The 17,622-nt window shown below is 43.4% G+C and overlaps 1 protein-coding gene across 1 annotated transcript in view; it reads right to left on the bottom strand.

Annotated features, from left to right (window-relative positions):
- FRMPD2 (FERM and PDZ domain containing 2) overlaps positions 1-17,622 on the bottom strand; it is a 131,448-nt gene that overhangs the window by 59,707 nt on the left and 54,119 nt on the right. The window contains exons 18-27 of the mRNA XM_019555523.1: positions 17,512-17,610; positions 15,099-15,206; positions 14,872-14,988; positions 14,245-14,505; positions 13,373-13,497; positions 12,332-12,425; positions 6,912-6,997; positions 6,607-6,754; positions 5,127-5,341; positions 1,630-1,728 (exon numbers count right to left, since the gene is read on the bottom strand). Of these exons, the coding sequence (XP_019411068.1) occupies positions 1,630-1,728; positions 5,127-5,341; positions 6,607-6,754; positions 6,912-6,997; positions 12,332-12,425; positions 13,373-13,497; positions 14,245-14,505; positions 14,872-14,988; positions 15,099-15,206; positions 17,512-17,610 (1,352 nt within the window). The remainder of the gene's footprint in view (positions 1-1,629; positions 1,729-5,126; positions 5,342-6,606; positions 6,755-6,911; positions 6,998-12,331; positions 12,426-13,372; positions 13,498-14,244; positions 14,506-14,871; positions 14,989-15,098; positions 15,207-17,511; positions 17,611-17,622) is intronic.

The following is a 17,622-nucleotide window of genomic DNA, read 5'->3' as shown; positions in this document are numbered from 1 at the left end:
GTTACTGCCAGCTAGATATCTAATCAGATCTCGAGTAGCTTACTCACAAGCATCTTCCAAAGGCCGGTGAAGTTTCCCCTCTGGAGGCAGGCAGTTCCTTGCTCATGAGTTATGAAGGAGAGAGCCAGTTTCGGATGGTAAAGCACCCCTGAGTCCCCCACATGGCTGCTGCCCCTTCCTCCTGGGCAGTCCTAACTTATATAGCCCCTGTGACTTTATTCACCTGGTCCAGTGGAGGCCAGCTCCAGTTGGCTGTCCACCAACCGATTTGAAATACATCACCAGTTACCGAGCAGATTCCACCCCACCAGGTAGATGCCCCTCACCCAGGTAACTGATGCCAGTCACGTGGGCAGAGGGAGCAGGTTTCCTCCCTCCCTCAGGAATGCAGCCAGCTCAGGTTACCTAAAGAGACAGGCTGAGGTGTGAATCCTCTGTGTTGGGCCCATCTTAATCACATTGTCACAGGGCAGAGATTTTGGGGAGAAACCAAGGTGGCTTTCTGTGACAGGTGTGTTGCCAGCAGATCAAGGGAAGTGATTATTCCCCTCTATTCAACACTGGTAAGGCCACATCTGGAGTACTGTGTCCAGTTTTGGGCCCCCCACTACAGAAAGGATGTGAACAAATTGAAGACAGTTCAATGTAGGACAACAAAAATGGTCAGTGGGCTGGGGGGCATGACTTATGAGGAAGGACTAAGGGAACTAGGCTTATTTAGTCTAGAGAAGAGAAGACTGAGAGGGGACTTACTATCAGTCTTCAAACTACTTGAAGGGGGTTCAAAAAAGGATGGAGCTAGACTGTTCTCAGTGGTGGCAGGTGACAGAACAAAGAGCAACAGTCTCAAGTTGCAGCAAGGGAAGTTTAGGTTAGATATTCAGAATAATTTTCTCACTAGAAAGGTAGTAAAACACTGGAACAGGTTATCCAGAGAGGTGGTAGAAGCTCCTTCCTTGGAGGTTTTCAAGGCTCAGCTAGACAAAGCTTTGGCTAGATTGATCTAGTTGAGGATGGTCCTGCTTTGAGCAGGGGTTGGACTAGTTGACTTTCTGAGGTCCCTTCCAACCCTAATTTCTTATGATTCGATGATTCCTCAGCCCATTCTATCTTTGGTCTGTAGGCTAATCCTGTTAACCAGCGCCATTAACAAAGGTTGGCATACAGAAACTGAACTGAAATCACTACTTCATCTCATGAAGCACTAACCAGCACCTTAGATATTAAATGTTTTGTATCCCCTCCCAGTCCCAGGAGCAGTCAAGTCTACTGAAAACTCCAAGTTAGCATCTAGAAAACTGGACAGAAAATCTGTACTCTGGGACCTAGGAGGGAACCCCATAGTCCTGGGCCATAAGCATAATCTGCATGTCACACTGGTTAATACCAGCTACACATTAAAGATGCAGATGTTGCAGTTTCATAATAATGACCTACTGGGACAAATAGTGAGGCAGGTCTGCTTAATATTTCACTATTCTGGCTTGTAAGAGAGCTGCTGTTGAACTCTGGAGGTGGCAAGGTTGTAGTTGGAGAGTTGGTGGGGGGTAGAATAATATGCCATAGCTGCCTTTGTGACAGTTTCCAGGACTACAAATGCAAGTATTGTATTAACAGGTCTTGTCTTACCAATGCACTCTGGTCTATTTCTGGAAGGACACCTTTAGGTGGTCTGCAGAGAAGAAGTGTGACTTGTGGAGGAGCACCTCTTAGCAAGTGGAGAACATCCTAGGCAGGAAGAAATTATATTAGCCTTGTTGTATAATGCACAGGTCCCAAGTTACAACATATCTCCCTTCTCTTAAAAGAGATTACTCCCTTAAGAGTGAAAACATATTAATTGCGTTTGATAATTCCTTCATGCCTGGACCTTTCATCAGCATATCAAGGCCAACAATCACTGTTCAATAATGTGCATCTGAAAGCAGTATTGGACTTTTTAACAACAAAACAATGTTTGCAGTTATTAATCTAGCTTCCATTCCAACAATCCATATATAGCCTTGGATCAATATTTGTAAGATATATTTTTTGAGAAAAACAGCTGAGGAGGAACAAGCTAAAGTCCTATGTAAGTGAGACAAATCATCAACTCATGTAAATCAGTATAGCTCCATAAAGTACAGAAGAAGTATGTTGATTTTTCACCACCTAGGAATTTGTCTATTAGGAGCATTTATTTACTGGCACTTTGCTTTTCATTCCAGTGCTGGATGGAGCCCTTACCTTGTTGAAAAATAGATATTTTAGGGCACCAGTTTTAACTCTGTTTGGTACCTTCTTTGAGATGAAGCCCTTAAAGACCAAACTTCACTCCACATGCACAGACTGAATATATTGGCTGCACACAAAGAAACAAGATAAGGGAGCTGGGAGGGAAGGGTATCTTCTCTGACAACATTAAGAGCACAGCATAGAGTGTACCTGCAGTTCTCCAGGGCCAACTACAATCATTTCTACAAGTATATTTTCAATAGAAAGCCTCTGGATTCTCAGATCTACTAATTATGGTCTGTGGGCCTGCTGGGGGGGGGAGGGGCTTCTATGCAGCAGCAATCCTTGGTGCCTTGGGGGTAAAATCTCTGTATTCTAACCCTCCCCATACAAAGGAACTGCACTGAATGCATGGGTTTGGATCCCCTTGTGTTGCTTTCATGGCTAGGAGGACTTGTCCCTGCCTGGATGTATGGACAGTGCTTGTGATTTCATTTCCCAGATGTGATGTGCACACAGCATACTGAGGGAATGAACCAGCATGTCACTTTTTAACCACATCTTTATGCACTATCTAGCAAATATTCTCTGGCATCCTTCTCACAAAGACAGCAGGTAGGCCTAGTATTATATTTCTGCTTCCGGTTACATGTTGGAGGCCTGTGTAGTATTACAGTGTGGCTTACATCACCATAAATTAAGGATGGACAAATCTCACGTGGTTAGGAGCTGGAACAAGAACCCAGGCAGAAGAAATGTTTGTGAAATCCTATCTGATCAGGCTTTCCCATGGGATTCCCAGCCCTCCTTGCTGCTGCTTAGACTGGAGATGCAGTGGAAAGAGCCCCCTCCATAGAGCTATTTGGCAATTCTAGCTTTCTACTAGAAACAGGAAATACAGACATGGGACAATATTGCTAGATTAGATTTTATCTAGGAATCAGTGAGACTTGTTGCCTTGGGGAAACTCTGTCAGAGCATTAAAAAATCATATTTTATGGTAGTCAGCCCAACCTGTAAAGCACTTTCTGTCATAGTTACTCAAAGTAGGTATATGATGCCTGATCCAATGAAGCTTTTAACATTAAGATATTTGGGTGTCTATATCCAGAGCTGCAACCCTGGAAAGCCCCATACAGCTGCTGCCTGATCTTGGAGGTGCATAAATTCCAGAGGTGCGATAGTCTTAAACTGCCAAGAATCCCAGTGCCTGAAAGTCCTATTTCTTGCAATCCTGGAGGCACCTCACTTTTGACAGGGCTGAGCAGTTTGGCACCATCCATACACCTAAGCTGTAGCTGTTCCTCTGTCTGCGTCCCCTGAGGGGCTCAAGCCAGGAAGCATTCTTAGAACATGCCTGAAGCATCATTAGGATTGGGCTCCCTACAAAAATTCAGGGATGATGGCTTTCTTCCAAAATATATGTGAAGCAGGAGGTTGATAGTGCCCCCTATGGGTTAGGATGCTCTGGCAGGAAGTGGGAGACCAAGGCTCATCTTCAGGGAGGTCAGACCAATGTCTTCACACCAGGAGAGTCCCCAAACCACCACACTGTTCCAGTTTGACACTCTCCACCCCTTTGACTGGAGTTGTACAGAAATAAATGGAAGTCGTGGGGCTCGAGAGCACATGCATGGCTCTGTAAGCCAGTAATGTGGGCAACTGCCTGGAATGGGGTGAACTTGGGTTCTGGTTTCTACTTCCAGAACTGTTTCCATATTTTGTCCAATGCCCGTTTATGAAAAATACAGATGCAGTCTTGAGACGGAAGAGCAGAAGCCTGATTTATCCTTACCCAGGCTGAGGAGGGAACTGAACCGGAGTGAGAGCTGTACCCACCCACTGAGCTGTTGGATAAAAGGAGAGAAGCACTCCATCATCATTCTGATACAAAAACGTGAGTTCTGCTCAGTTCTTTGAAAGAAAAAGCAAAGGCATCCCTCTTCATGAACAGGCTCTGGATTGTGAGTCCCAGTTGAACTATGCTGCCTCCCTGTACCCCCATGAAAGACATCTGGGAGATGGAACTTAAAACCTTCCCTGCCCTCAGAGTTTCCCTCCCGGCTGTTTTGGATACTGTTCTGGGTGCTTATGTCTCTCCATGCACAGGATAGTGAGTCTGGGTGCCTAACACAGGGTTTTGGATCTTACTGCAAGGACCAAATGCCCATAAATTAGGTTTCACAAAACTTATTTTTTAAATGTCTAAGTCCTTTATTGGATTCATTCCCCATTTTACCGATGGGGATTGGCACAGCCAATTTAAATGATTTGCCAGAAGTCATATATAGAATTAGGAATAGAAGCCAGATCTCACTACCTAGCCCTAGTATGACTAACTACCGTTGCACGCTGTCAACAGGAGAGTTTATAACATTGTCTGTCACCCCAGTCTGTAACAGGCATCCTCAATAATAATGGCTGCCTTCATAGATAGTATCTTTTAGGAGACTTCATAAAGAGAAAAGTTAATAACTGAAAACTAAACAGCAAAATATAGGGCTAGATCCAGATTTCAGTTACACCGGTGTAAAAATGGAGTTACTCCATTCAAGTCAGTGGAGTTTCTCCAGTTTTACCCTAGCATAACAGAAATTGGAATCTGGCATGGCACATTTCATATGACATTTGAGAACATACATGGACTGAAGGGAAAAGTATGTCTGCTGATTTATTTAAAACAAGACAGATGATAGTGAATTAAGTAACTGGCACATGTCAGCCAATAGATCTTTTTAGTGTTAAGAGCAGACAGCAAGGTAACTAAATAGTGAAGGAAATTCTACATAATAGTTTTATCTGAATTCAGTACAAGAGTGAGCCTTTTAAGCAACAGTAAAGTAGGTTGGGTTCATTTAAACTTAATTAACATGTTACATAGCAGGAGGCCCATTCAGGGTGCTGCCTGGTACCTGATATGAGAGTCCTTGAATAGGTTTCCCATTCACAGCTAAAATGACATCTCCAGCTTCAATTTCTCCATTCTCTTCAGCTGGCTGCCCAGGAAACAGTCTTTTGATCCTCACAATATTTCCTCCAAGGTGTTTGCAAGCATCTCTTTTCATCTGCAGAAAACTGAAGCCAAGGCCTCCAGAATTCTTTATCAGTTTGACTTCAAATGTATTATCTGCTCAAAAAGCAGGCAGGAAAATGATCAGGTTCCATGGCTTGTACCCCCCTAAAGTGGCAGTCGACTCTGAAAAGCACCTTCATAAAAATGACCCTCTCTTATTCAGCAGCATGGCTGACTAGTGCCGCTTTAGTAGGAGGGGCACGTGTCCCCACTGCGATCCCCCTGCACGGGTCTCCCTGCGGCCGATTCCACCGTGCACCCCCTATGCATCACTACTGTTCAGCAGATCTCCTCTGTGTGTCACAGAGTCAGGTCTGCTGAAATTAAGGAGAAAAAAAAAATAAAGGCTTTGATTGTTTTTATTGCCCCTTCACCCTGAGGCATTCATTTGGTTGAGAGGAACTGAGCTGGATTCTATTCCACCTTCTGTGTCCATAGGTGTAGTGACTCCCAATTAGTTACAAGCCAGCTGAGGGGGAGTCAAGTGAAGGCAGGATGGGGGTCTTTTTTGTGACTGCCTCTGAATACTCAGAAGAACTCAGCAATATTCTATTGCATATTTATTAAGTCTAGTTTAGGTACCTTTCACACAGGTATAACTCAAGAGTTTATGGATGTTTCTGGGGGAGCCAAAAGCAGCACAGTAAGAAGCAGGACCTACTTCACCTTCATGGAAGTGTGGTGACAGCACTCAGCAGCAGGGATCTGCACGTGGACTAAGTGCATCTTATTCCCCACCCACAGCACTGTCCCATAGGCATGCCTAGCACCCTCAGATGAGCCACTCTACACTTGGGATCTCAGAACATAAGCCCAAGCAACCTGGCTGTCAACTGCATAAGTATGCTGTGAGGGAGAGGAAGGGACTGACTGCTCTTTCTTGACCTGTGCATTCATGGAGAGGACGTTATTATTTGTCTGTCAACCAGTGACTGCATATCTGCAGTACAACCATCAGTCAAAAAAGCAAAAAGTGCTGCTCATTTTTTTATCCCACTAAAATAACAAATAGATCCAGTTTTACTCTTGCTGATGTCACAAGCAATTTCATTAATTTTAACAGGGTTACAATGGAATAAATGTGGTATCTCAATCAGCAGCTGTAATATTAAATGCATCTCCAAATGCTTTGGAAATATTATACAAAATCAATTTTAAATTATGTCACTGACATCTTTTATTACTCTTCTTATTCAGTATTTAGATTTTCTTTGTGAACTGTGGAAATATTATGTGATTGTTTTCATTCATTCATTTCATAGAAAATGTAGTAAGCACAATAAGAGATTTTCTCTTGGGTTCTCTTTGTTATCTCTCACCATCTGTTGCAAACGGGTAGCCCTTAGGATCATCTGATGAGGAAGCAGCCAAGGAGGTGACTGGACATTTTCCTTCCTTTCTGTCGTTAGCAGCTGGGTATCTCTCTGCTAAATCATGATGGCCCCTTTCTAGAACCAGCTTTGCAACCTGAAAGCAGGGTGGAGAAGATTCATTCAAAAGCTGCACAGTCTGCATCCGTTTTGTACTTCTCTTCAAACAAGAGAACAGAAAAATCCCTCTCAGCTCTGTTCTGCTGCAAATTTCTCCAAATAAGTAGCCCCACTCAGTTCTGCCTTATACAAACCTGGCCAGCTTTCTTAAGATATTCCACAGCCTGCTTGTGTGTAATGCCACATAAGCTGATCCCATCCACTTCTAGCAAGCGATCACCTGAGGCAGACAACAAATGAAGCAAGTCAGTCACGTGGTGCTCAGTCCATATGGGGATAAATTCTGTGCTCTTGAAGCTACCCACACTTCTCGACTGTGGTTGCATTTTGTAACTTTCAGTGGCTGCCTTAAAAGCAAGTATATGGCTTTCTAGTCAAATGCCATTACTTCTGCATTTGCCATATTCCTATATATTAGTGGTGTGCAAAGCGGGCTCTATATGATTCAGATTTGGATTCGGCCCTAATCAGGGGTAGTGATTCAATTCATTGATTCAGATCACTGTCCCTGATTCAATTTGGCTGAATCTGAATCTTAAGATTCGATGCTGATTCGGAGAATCAACAATATGGGCATATACACAGCTTTAAAAAAATTTTCTACATACCTTGAAGTAGCAGGCGCAGGTCATGATGGCTGCAATGCTGGGGTGCATGGACCGTCCCACAGGAGTGTGGGGGGGGGGAGTGGGAGGGCAGTGCTCGGCGGTGAACCCAGAAGTGAACTGGAAGTACTTCTGGTTCACTTCTGGGTCTGCCAGGGAGTGCACTGGGCCTCCCCCACCATGCCTCCCCAGCTTGGTAATCAACCACAGGAGGACCCCAGGTGCCCCACCCCAGACCGAGGAAGGAACCAGTCACTGAGCTGGGGTGGGGGTGCTCAGGGCCCCTCCGCCACCACACGTGCTCCCTGGCAAACCTGGAATTGGACTGGAAGTGCTTCACTTCTGGGTCTACTGCCGAGTGCACTGAAGAGACCCCCATGTTCCTGTGGGACACTCCATGTGCCTCAGCACCACAGTGTTCATGAGCCCCTGGTACCTAGAGCTATGTAGAAAAAACATTTAACATTTCTCTATGTCCAAATGTTTCTGAATCTCTCTGAATCCATTTGGAGGGTTCCAATTAAATTCGGTGAGATTAAAGGGTCCTCTGATTCAATTTGGATTAAAATATTCAGCCACTGAATCAAGCCAAATCTCCACCAAATTGAATCAGGGACCGAAGCTTCACACAGCCCTACTATATATCCCCTGTTCTAAGATACCCTGTAAAAAATGTGATGATGTTAGTTACCACAAAAGATGTTCATCAGCAAACTCCTTGAAGACACTGGAGACTCTCTGGCCATATCTGTGGCTATGAAGGACATACAGACCTAGATTTGCTTGGGACTCCTGTTTTAAGCAATGGGAGGTGTGGGTAAATTCAATAAATGCCAGCTCTTAGCTTTCATTCATTTTTTATCTACAGACAAATTCTGAAACAGGAACAAGAAACACAGCAGTTTGCAAGCACTTTGCTGGGAGCAAAAGAAGGAAGAGGAAGAGGAACCAGGCACCAGATCCTGCTCCAGGAAGGTAAGTGAGCTAGGGCTGCCTGTGTGCTTGGCTTGCTGAGTGTTTGTTGGGTGGGCTGTGTGTCACAATGACAGAGCCACCACCTCTGGCAGCTCTTCCTCTGCTTGTACCTGTGAGATGTCTGTCCAGGCAGGACCATGAACTGTTGAGGCTTCCCCCAGGTCCTGGTTTGGTGCTGTGGAGACAGTGGCTTTCAAGCTCCTTCCACTGAGAGCCAGATGAGGGAGTACCTGCAGTGTGAGTGGTGTGTCCTGGAGCTGTCCCTTAAGAAGCAGGCAATAGACATACAGGAGGAGATAGCAAGGCTCTGAAGCATCCTCTGCCATGAGGACTTCATCAATTCAGTGCTGAAGTGGACTTCTCAGACTCTGGAGGAAGGACTGCCAGAGGCAGCACTAGAAAAGGAAAAGGACATGGATTCCCAGGAAGGTGGAAGCTGGAACTTTGTGACCTCTGACATCAAGCAGAAATCTTCATCTCACCTGAAGCAGTTTTCCTGGAGAACAGATATGGAGCTCTTGCAACAGAGGAGAAGGAACATGTTGCATTGGAGGTCAGGTGAGGCATCCCCATGGTTGGGATGGTAAAGACCACTACCACCAAGAGGAAGCAATGGGTGGTGGTGGTTGGAGACTCCCTTCTGTGAAGGACAGAGCATCCATCTGCTGGCCTGACCTGTTGCCTCAGGAGATCTGCTGCTTGCCTGGAGCCCATATCCAAAATGTCATAGAAGGATTACTGAGACTCATCTGGCCCTCTGACTACTACCCCAGGCTGCTCATTTGTGTGGGTGCCAATGATACTGCCAGGGGTGACCCTTAGCAAATCAAAAGTGACTAGAGCTCTGGGTGCAATGATGAAGGGGACAAGGACTCAGCTGATGTTCTCCTCAATCTTTCCTGTCAAGGGAAAGGGCCCAGGTAGAAGTGCATACATCCTGAAGATCAATTCATGGCTTCACAGATGGTGTTGCCAGCAGCACTTTGGCTTCTTCAAACACAGGATGTTGTTCCATGAAGAAGGATTGCTAGGAAGAGATGGGATCCACCTGACAAAAAAAGGAAAGACCAACTTTGCAGACAGGATCGCTAATATAGTGAGGAGGGCTTTAACCTAGGTTAACCGGGGGATGCAGACCAAAGCTCTAAGGTAAATGGGGAAGTGGGTGACCTGGAGGAAGCACAAGCAGGAGGGGGCAACAGGGGACACATTCTCATTCTCCTGAGAAAGTAGGGCTATCAGTTAGTTACCCCAGGGGTCTGCACATGAACGCAAATATCCTGGGAAACAACCAGGAAGAATTAGATGCCCACACCCGATGACAGAACTATGATGTTACTGGAATACCAGAGACTTGGTGAGATAGCTCACATGACTGGAGCACTGCCATGGATGGGTATAAACTGTTCAGGAAGGATGGGCCGGGGAGAAGAGGAGAAGTTGCTCTGTATGTAAAAGAGCTGTATGATTGCTCAGAGCTCCAGTATGAAACTGGAGACAGGCTTGTTTAAAGTCTCTGGGTTCGGGTCAGAGGTAAGAAGAGCAAAGATGATGTTGTAGTGGGCATCTGCTATAGATCACCAGACAATGAGGGTGAGATAGGTGAGGCTTTCTTCAAACAGCTAGCAGAAGTTTCTCAATCAGAGGCCCTGGTTCTAATTAGGGGACTTCAATCACCGTAACATCTATTTGGAGGGCAATACAACAGTGCACAGGAAATCCAGGAAGTTTCTGGAGGGGGTTGGGGACAACTTCCTGGCACAAGTGTTGGAGAGGTCAACTACAGGCCATGTTCTTCTTGACCATGATTTACAAACAGGGAAGAATTGATAGGAAATGTAGTAGTGGATAGCAACTTGGGCAGCAGCGACCACGGGATGATTGAGTTCATGATCTTGAAGAAAGAAAGGAAGGAGAGCAGCAGAGTATGGACCCTCAACTTCAGAAAAGCAGACTTTTAACTCAGTCAGCGAATTGATGGGCAGGATCCCCTACGACAGGGGTTTTCAACCTTTTTTAGTTTATGTACCCCCCAATTCGAACACCAAGGAGGGCGGTAGCATTTAGCCAAATGCAAAGCAACCTAGTGACAGATGACGTGGAAAAGTGAAGTACTCAATGCCTTTTTTCACCTCAGTCTTTATAGGCAAGGTCAGGTCCCAGACTACTGCACCTGGTGGCACAGTTTGGGGGGGAGGTTAGCAGCCGACAGTACCGGAAGAACAGGTTAGGGACTATTTAGAAAAGATTGACATGTACAAGTCTATGGGGCAAAACACGATGCACCTGTGGGTGCTAAGGGAGTTGGCCAATGTGATTGCAGAGCCCCTAGCCATTATCTTTGAAAACTTGTGGCAACTGGGAAAAGTTCCAGATGATTAGAAAAGGGCAAATGTAGTGCCCATCTTTAAGAAAGTGAACAAGGAGTTTGTGGGGAACTACAGACTGGTCAGCCTCACCTCAGTCCCCAGAAAAATCATGGAGCATGTCCGTAAGGAATCTTTTTAAAGCATTTGGAGGAGAAGAAGGTGATTGGTCAGCACAGATTCACCAAGGGCAAGTTATGCCTAACTAACCTGATTGCCTTCTATGATAAGATGACTGGGTCTGTGGATGCAGGAAGAGTAGTGGATGCAATATACCTTGACTTTAGCAAAGCTTTTGACAGGGTTTCCCACAACATTTTTGCAAGCAAGCTAAGGAAGTACAGGTTGGATAAATGAACCATAAGATGGATAGAAAAGTGGCTGGATTGTCAGGCTCATATAGTAAAAATCAATGGCTCAGTGTCTAGCTGAAAACCGGCATCAAGTGGAGTGTCTAAGAGGTTGGTCCTGGGACAAGTTTTGTTCAATATCTTCATCAATAACCTGGAAGATGGAATGGAGTGCACCCTCAGCAAGTTTGCAGATGACACAAAGCTGTAGGGTGCAGTAGATGTGCTGGAGGGTACAGCTAGGTTTCAGAGTGACCTAGACAAATTGGAGGATTGGGCCAAAAGAAATCTCATGAGGTTCAACAAGGTCAAGTGCAAAGTCCTGCACTTAGGACAGAACAATCCCACTACAGGCATGGGACCAACTGGCTAAGCAGGAGCTTTGCAAAAGAGGACCTGGGGGTTACAGTGGTCAGTAACCTGAATATGAGCCAGCAGTATGCCCTTGTTGCAAAGAAGGCTAATGGCATACAGGGCTGCATTAATAGAAGCACTGTCAGCAGATGAAGGGAAGTGATTCTTCCCCTCTATTCAGCATTGGTGAGGCCACATCTGGAGTACTGTGTCCAGTTGTGTCCCACACCCCCCGCTACAGAAAGAATATAGACAAATTAGAGAGAGTCCAATTTGGATTTGAATCCAATGGTCTCAAGTTGCAGCAAGGGACATTTAGTTTAGGTTTTAGGAAAAACTTTCTCAAGAGGAGGGTAGTGAAGCACTGGAACAGGTTACCCAGAAGGGCTGTGGAATCTCCATCCTCAGAGGTTTTTAAGACACGGCTAGACCAAGCTTTTGCTGGGATAATGTACTTGGTCCTAGCTTTGAGCAGGAGTTTGGACTAGATGACCTCCTGAGGTCCTTTCCAACCATAATTTTCTATGATTCTGTTGCAAAAAACTCATAAAGATCACAACAGGTCAGAATGTTTTTGACCCTATAGCTTCCTATTTGAAATTTCTGGGTTTATATTATGAACCATGCCTAGGTTTTAGCACACCTATCAATGCAAATACTGAACGGCACCACTCAACACCCTTAAAAGGGTACAACAGTTCCCCAAGGTGTCATGGCATCATTACTGAGAACCCCTACAGTAATCAGTAGACTGAAAGGCTGCATATTCTGTCACAGACAGCAGAAGACAATCACTGTCTGCCCCTCAACCCTTTCATGTACCACATTTCAGATATCTGTGAATAGAGTTCAACCCCAAACATTTTGCTTCCCCAGCACAGAACTGTATTTGCAAATGTCCTACCTATTTTTATTTGTCCATCCTTATCAGCTGGTCCTTTAGGGATAACCGACTTCACATATATCCCACCATGACGCACACTAGTGTTAATTCCACCCTGGAAAATACATACCCATATCTTAGAGGAGTCTTGCAGCACTACATGTCCCTCCTTCAATAAAAATCAAAGCAAAAATGGGTGTTGCCATGTAAATTCTGAAGAGTTCGTCACAAATCAGCAACTACATCAGAAATTACCTTTTAAAAATGTAGGGGGGAGACTGAAAACAGCTGCTACTCTTGTTCTATAATGAGTGTATAATGAACGTCGCAAGGCAGTCTTAATTGTCCATGTTTTATTGTTCTATCTAAAATTCTGAGTGCTTCTATGTGACTGCATATAAATATTTTAAATCATTCTGGAATTCCCCCTCATGCTACTATAAATGTAGTTAAAGGTAGCTAAGAGTCCACTTTCCAAAATCTGGATAATGCATTAAATTGCTATTAGTCCTTCAGATTAAACGTACAGACCTGGTCCTGAACACTTGTTGCCAGTAGAACTTCCCTAACATTTTTTTGCAAGAATAGGAGAGTTAGTTCCCAGCCTCAGGCAAATCCCAAGCTCACTTATAGGTCTGTTCTGTCTGCCTCTCTTCACCCTCCCAACAACTTCGAAGGAACAGATAAGCCCTCACTTTCTGCTGTATTGTCACCTTGTTTTAAAGCTGAAGTAACTGTGTTTTAATGGTAAATGAAATAATCTGTGAAACTATATGGACAAAATAGATCCCATGACCCAGTGGAGGGGTATCATTTCACCAAGATAAACAGGCAGCATTTCCACTGCTGCCTCTGAACATGGGAAAGGAAGTTCATATGATTAGAACCCATAGTTTCTAATCACTTTGCCAATCACTTAGGAGGGTTTGGGCCTTGAAGTACTGGGCCTTGCTGTCAGCCTGTCTTCTTCTAGGACCCCATGTAATACACTTTCCCATATGTTCCTTAGTAATGTGGGCATTGTATTCATGAATGCATTGTAAAATCAAAAATAACACTTGCAGTCACACTGATTCCCAAAGTCCCATCATCTTTAACCAGCTCCACGGTGTAGATTCCATTGGAATTGACTTCAGCGGGAGGCATTGAGTGAAAGAAGTCAGCTCCCTGTCTCGAAAATATAAACGCTAATGAGACGACAGTGCAGAAAGAGAGAGAAATTCTAAGAGGCCCAATCTGCTGTCATTTATACCAGTCTGGAAATCCAGATTACTATCACTTCTACTCAGGTATAAATTGGAGCAGAATTTGATTTACATCATATAAGCTGAGGACAGCTTGGGAAGATTTTCAAAACCCAGACAATTAGATTTTTTAAATTATTATAGTCCATAACAATAAGACTTTTGAAATAATAAATTAGTACCAATTGAGAGAACCCACATTTTTCCATCAAAAACATGAATTTCCACAGGAAAAAAAGAGAAAAACTATTTTCAACATTTCCCCTGTATTTTGACTGGCTCTAAGCCTGGTCAAAATTATTACAGTCCATTTAAAAATATCAATAAAGAACAACTGAAAATTGTTAAGCACCATTTCCATGGGATTTCCTTCTCACCCAGCACATTTTTGTTCCACTTTGTTACTTTCTATATTCTTAATAGCCAGACGTTTCAAAAGGTACATATTCGACATACTGGACACATCTACATGTTCATTAATGCGCCATGGTCACAGCACATTTTAGTACCTATAACAACAGGTACTAACTGAATGTGTAGTAACTGGCACTTCTGAGCAGTAGCACTGGCATACAGTTTTTTTGTGATGTTAATGCGCAGTAGACTAATTCAACTGTGCTTAGCATGCCTTTGCTGTGGTGCGTTAATACTCAGTAGGATTTGTCTATGTGTAGATGCACCCACTGTTACTAAGTACTACTAAAACAGTAGTTACCTCCACATCCATGTGGTCAACTGAAAGAACAGAAATCTTGTTAACCAATTCTGGTGCTAAACTCCAAGAAAGAACCTTTTCAAGTTCATCTATATTTATGTCTTTTTCCTTGGAGGGTCCTGTATGGCAGCCTTGTATTCTTTTTTTCCCACTGTCTATGCAAGTTGTCTCAGACTCACTGGTGCTGCTTTTTCTTGATAGATTTTTCTCTTCCGTTATTCCTTCCTCATACATGTCTGCAAAAACAGACCAACACCAAACATTGTCAGCTGAAAAAAATCTGGAGAGAGATACTGTTGTGCATTGCCACTGCCAAATTCTAGCCCCACAGGCCAGATGCCATGACTCCATGCTCTGGATCTTACCCATGACAATTTCCATTGACTTCACTGGTACAAGATTAGTATCAGAAAGCACCAATACATTTCACAGAGACTGCTGAACAGCCAACAGATAGTAGCTTTTAGGAGTCACTTGTACTTACTACTTACCAACTTAAACTGCAGTTTAGTGTGAAAAACTCTTCTAACATATCCCATTACAAGTGCCCTGAGCCAACTAATCTCCTACAGCGGATAAAGACACCCAAAACTGTATTGTACCTTTTGGTTGAGAGATGATCAGTTCCACTTCATCAGGAGAACTCTGTATAATTTTAACTGCAGTATTAAAAGAAACACCCTCAAGACTAACATTATTCACAGATATGAGTCTTCCACCTAAAATAGGATTAAGACAAAAAACATCAAAAGGGGAAAAATAAGGTCAGAATGATTCATTATAAACCATGAAAGCATCTCAATTCTAATTAAAAATTGGGGACAGTGACCTGGTTTGATGCGCCCAGCTCTGTCTGCAGGTCCTCCGGGAATAACTGAAGCAATAAAGATTCCAAGGTCTAATTTCCCCACATTTTCTCCTCCAATAATTACAAAACCTATAAAAATGAGATAGCACAAGACGACAGAGATGCTAGTATTATTGGAAAAAATGAACAGCCAAGAAACAAAAGCATCTTTTCTATTGCCATAAGTTATGTGCACATTTCAGGGACTTAAACTCTCTGATCTTTAACTTCATCTAGAGCTTGATTTAGGGCATTAATTAAGCTCAAACTTAAAATTTAGCATGCACTAAATTTTAGCTTGATTTCAACAGAGAGTGGTTACCCTTCCTGAATAAAAAAGATGCTCTCCTGAGTCAGGACCTTAAAGCGCTGAACTCCCAAGTCAGATAAGCCACAACCAACACAGCCTTGGAAACTGTTATAACAACTAAATTAGAAGTATAAACCTTGTTAAGTGCATTTGATAGATCCTTACTAGAACACGTTTATCATATGCTTGATTCTGTATTTTGACTACTTGTACCATCAGTGCTGCACTAGCCAGTGCCTGCATTAGCTATAAGAAGGCTCATAGCTTAGCATATATGCCTTTTGCCTCTTTCTTATTGGATAACTAGTGATAAAAATTCCCCTCTGGAACTCTGATTTATTCCCTGCAGCTGGTTTTGGTGACAAGTTTGTTTTACTAAGCAGCATGCAAGAATTTCAATTAGAGAGAGGCCCACATTGTGGTGTTTGCATCTAAATGAGTTCATTCTTAAGATTCAGGTTTAGACCCAGGGTTTAGATCTAAATAATAATTCTACATGCATTGTAAGGCCACCCCACCTAAGTAATCACCTGGGTTTTAACCCCTGACTTTCCAAATAAAGCTCTGTCATCCGCATTACAAGTGTGACTGAACTAGCAGCAGTAACATGCTGCTGCCCTCTACAGACCAGCCATTAAAAGAGGGTGCAAACACATACTTTGCTGGTGTGTTGCATAACGGAATATTATGTACATAACAATTTAAGCACTCAAAAGTCAGGAAATAGGAGTGTTATGATGATATATTTGCTATATTGCTGAAAGACCTGGCCAAGTACCTTAAATGTCAGGTGGGAAACCAGGATCTAGTTGTGTAAAGCACCATAAACCTCCCTGAGTTTTTGTTACCCCTTTGAGAAAAATGTAGCTACTGATCCTTTGAACCTGTCTAATCCTTTCCTATACCCCTTTCTATCGACAAAACCAATCTTACATATTGTGAGAGCCAGGGCAAAAGCAGTGGGAGGCCGCTTTAATACCAGACAGTGGCCAGTATGGTAACTCTTTAATGCTGCAAAGAAATACCACAAAATATTCATGTGCATTTGAACAACTTCATGTACAAATATATCTTAAATGGTTCAAATACACATGATTATTTTGTAGTATTTCTCTGCATTTTAAGTAATTAATTCAGTGTACAAAATGTCTAGACATGATTCTGCCTCATTGCTTAAAAATAAATGAATTCTCTAGTTTGGTTCCAATGTGCAGTGCCCCATGCAGGATGGGGCCTGGGATACTTGCCCCATTATCCTTGCCCTATGGCCACCCCATCACTGATGGAGTCAGCAAGAAAGAGGAAGCTTATGGACTTTTTTAGTTTCAACCAGCAAATGTCATACTCAGTAGCTATCTTTGGATAGAGAAAACACAAAGGCATTTTTATAGCTGGCAATACACAGCCTGTGAGCAGCCTATCTAGTTAGCCCAGCTCATTAAAAAAAAACTAATAGACTTTATTGAATGAAAACAAAGACTAGAAATAGACATCACCAAATGAAGCAAATCATCCATCACAGGTTGTGTCCTGGTACAACAGATCCAGTTCATTAGGTGAAACGTATATTGCCACTATATCACCTCTATTGATTCTGGGAGTGCATCTTGGTAAGTGGGAAAACCACAGCTTCCCCACTTTCAGAAATGCAGCCTAGAGATTCCCAGGTGCATGTCTCTGTAAGTGGAGAAAGCTGGGCAGGTGCTCCGTGGGCTTGAGGAGCCCCGTCCTAGGAATTCCTGTGGTTTGCAGGATCAGGCTTCTCAAGCCCCCATAACCTCTGCCTGCAGCAGCGAGGGAGCATGGGAAGCTCCAAGGTGCTTATGCTCTTGCACCATAGAGTAAACAGACATCCACTGTTAAACTCTGGCAAATATTGATAACACTTTCATCACAGCCACAATTTGTGGCATGAAAAAGAGGTATAGGTGTCTGTTTGCTTGGCCTTTGTGCTGCCATACAATTTTTTATGGTAGCACAAATGTTATGGAAGGCAATGCCTGTTTTTACCCGAAGAGTAAGCTAAAGACTCATATGCGTAAGCTGAAAATCCCGGTAACAAAAATATGAATATTTCTTACTCACCAAAGCCATTTTGAGAATCACGTTTTAAATGGACACAAATAATTTCTCTTTCCAGTCCACTTAACACCATCTCCTTTTGGCTAACTGGTGAACATGATGCTGTGAAACAAA

The sequence above is a fragment of the Crocodylus porosus genome, unplaced genomic scaffold (genome assembly GCF_001723895.1).
Source record: "Crocodylus porosus isolate Cpor-Errol unplaced genomic scaffold, CroPor_comp1, whole genome shotgun sequence".
NCBI lineage: Eukaryota > Metazoa > Chordata > Crocodylia > Crocodylidae > Crocodylus > Crocodylus porosus.
This window is presented reverse-complemented; position numbering and strand designations above follow the sequence as displayed.